The following is a 2,691-nucleotide window of genomic DNA, read 5'->3' as shown; positions in this document are numbered from 1 at the left end:
ATGATATATATATATATATATATATATCAAGATCGAGAGAGAGAGAGAGAGAGAGAGAGTCAAAATTGTCTCAGCTATATGTATTTTTAACAAAATGGTATAGCATAGCCAATATACAAAACGACACCTCATGCCCAAACATGGAAATATGGCATATGGTTATGTGACGTTTTGACATTCATTCCTTTTCTTAGTAACTCATTGCCATGCTTATACATATGACCCATCTCATAAGATGATGATTAAAAAGGAAGAATACTTAGTAGTAGAATCTAGGAATGGAGAAGAATATTCAGGGATCAAAGCCTCAAGTCTTGATTAATAAAAAATCTTTTTCTACATCTTTTTCCACTCCATTTAATGTTGAAGTGAATATTTACATTGTTTCTTATGATGGAAAAGTGGATGATGAAAGGATTGATGTCTAGTTTTAATAGCTAGAGGTATACTTTGGTATTTAGTAGTGTAAAGATTAGCAATAGATATATTTGCAAGACTTTAAAGGATTAAACATGCATTAATGTGGTGGGAAAAGTATATGCATAGTTTAAATAGTGCCTTGATGAAATGAAAATGCTTTTTTGATCAAATGGCAATGTTTTTGCCACAAAAAAGGAAAATTTCCAAGATTAAATTATAAAGTGCAAGAAATAAAGCCCTTGAGGATTATCAAACTATAATGAAATGCCAAAGGCACTTACATAGAGACATTAAAATAAAGCTAAGTAGCCCTCTTTGAAGCAAAGAACTTAGATGATGCATGAAAAATGGTCATATTCATTGAAGAATACAGACACAAAACAACCACATAACCAAGAAATGAAAAAACCAATAAAAGGCACTCCATAACTAAAAAAATAGAAAAGGCCTGAAATAAAAATAATTTCAACAATGTAATCTAAGAATAATATATGAATCATTACAATTGATATGGCATTTTAACAAAAAAATAATTCTTGTAATAACAAGAAACAATAATATTTATTGAGTTAAGTGATGAGTATGCAAAGATTGTGTAGTTGAAAATAATTAATATTATATTGTATTAATGGAGAAAAGGTTACATGATTGTAATGTAACTCCTTAAGATATGATTAGTTCCTAGGTTGTAGGAGTTTGTTCTCACCTCCCTATTTTGTTGTGATGTATTTATTGAATCATCTTTGATTAATTGAATCAGAGTGTACACTCCAGTTTGTGCAGCCTCTACGTGCAGCTTGCTCGCCTGTGAGCTGCTGGTTAATTCAATTCATTTATTTTCTTTCAATTTTCTAACATGGTATCAAAGCTCAGACTTGGTGAGCCTGGTCTACCTACAGAGCCTAATTGGCTGCATTAGAGCCCTAGTGGCAACATAAGAGCCTCAGTGCTCACAGTTTCAGAGTTTAGGTGGTCGCGAGTGACATGCGTTACTCATAGGAGAAATTTGTTTTCTCACAGGTCTTAGCGTATCTCCAGCTGAGCACAAGGAGATCACTGCGTTTTTTGGCATAACAGAAGCGATGATCATCATGGATTTTGGTGTCGAACGGTGATGATCGACCTTTCCTTAGAGAAATGTTGATCATTGCACCCAAAAATCACGGTTGTTCAGTGTGAAGGAGCGTTGATGTGTTTTTATGGTTCTATGTATGAGATCTTACCAGATCGGTGATGGATTTGAGTTGCAGACACAAAGAACGTGGTAGAATGGTGGCAGATTTGTGATTGATTTAAAGGTTCTGGTATGTGTTGATATTTTTTTATTGTAGCTTGTAATTGTTCACTTGGTTAGAATCGACTGAAGATTGGGGGATCTGGAATCCGATCTGTCAAAAAGGAACAATTTCACAGAAGCCTATCTCAACGAGACTAACAAACTCGATGGGACAAATTATACCGATTGGAAATTCAAGCTACAGATGTTGATTGAGGGATTGAGTGCATGGTCAATTGTCAGTGGCGATGAGCAGAAGCCAACCATTTTGGCAGGGGGTACGAAAGTACTAATACAGGATTGGGATAAAAGGGAGAATAAGGTGAAAGTCTTATTGAAAATGTTTGTTAAAGACAACATTATCCCACATATCAAAGACTATAAATCATCCAGTGAGATATGGACTACACTCAATAACCTTTACCAGACGCAGAACACAAATCGCGTCTTGTCACTCAAAGGAAATTTTTTTTCCATGAGGATGGAGGAGAATGATTTTGTTGTTGGATTCATTGCATGGGTCAAGGACCTGAAGGACATATTAGGTGACATCGGGGAGAAGGTGTCTAATTCCGATCTTTTTACAATTAGATTGAACGAGATGACAGATGAATACCAGATGTTCAACACAGGCTTATCTGCAAGGGACAAAGCCCCTGCATTTGAAGAGCTAACAAGAATCCTGATACAGGAAGAAGAGTGGCAGTAGAATTTGAGACCACAGAGTGCCAATCTTGCTCTGATGGTGAAGAAGAAGCCATACAAAGGGAAACAACCACAGGGACAGAAAGGCGGTGGCATTTTTTTAGAAGAGATCATTTATAGCTATGTCTCCAAGTAACAATGGTAACAAATCTGACATTAAATGTTTTTACTTTGGGAAAACCGGTCATTTAGCTAAGTTTTGTTTTAAGAGATAGACAGATGAGGCTAGAAATAAACAAAGAAAACACACAGGGCACTTTGTCGATGAAGGTCACAGTCATGATCTTTGA

At 35.7% G+C, this 2,691-nt stretch overlaps 1 protein-coding gene across 1 annotated transcript; it reads left to right on the top strand.

The window, feature by feature from the left end:
• Nucleotides 1-1,901: 1,901 nt before the first annotated feature.
• LOC149214017 (uncharacterized) lies at nucleotides 1,902-2,405 on the top strand. Its single transcript, XM_089389255.1, has one exon. The coding sequence runs from the start codon at nucleotides 1,902-1,904 to the stop codon at nucleotides 2,403-2,405; it is 504 nt and encodes a 167-aa protein (XP_089245381.1).
• Nucleotides 2,406-2,691: the final 286 nt, after the last annotated feature.

The sequence above is a fragment of the Pinus tabuliformis genome, chromosome 1_1, assembly GCF_031772625.1.
Source record: "Pinus tabuliformis cultivar Carrire ecotype Pingquan chromosome 1_1, CPIR1, whole genome shotgun sequence".
In the NCBI taxonomy this organism is placed as follows: domain Eukaryota; kingdom Viridiplantae; phylum Streptophyta; class Pinopsida; order Pinales; family Pinaceae; genus Pinus; species Pinus tabuliformis.
The sequence above is the reverse complement of the archived record's forward strand: the minus strand, read 5'-3'. Positions and strand labels throughout refer to the sequence as shown.

What these genes read in the sequence shown, in the direction of transcription:
- LOC149214017 (XM_089389255.1), top strand. Translation starts at nt 1,902, where the DNA reads ATGTTGATTGAGGGATTGAGTGCATGGTCAATTGTCAGTGGCGATGAG.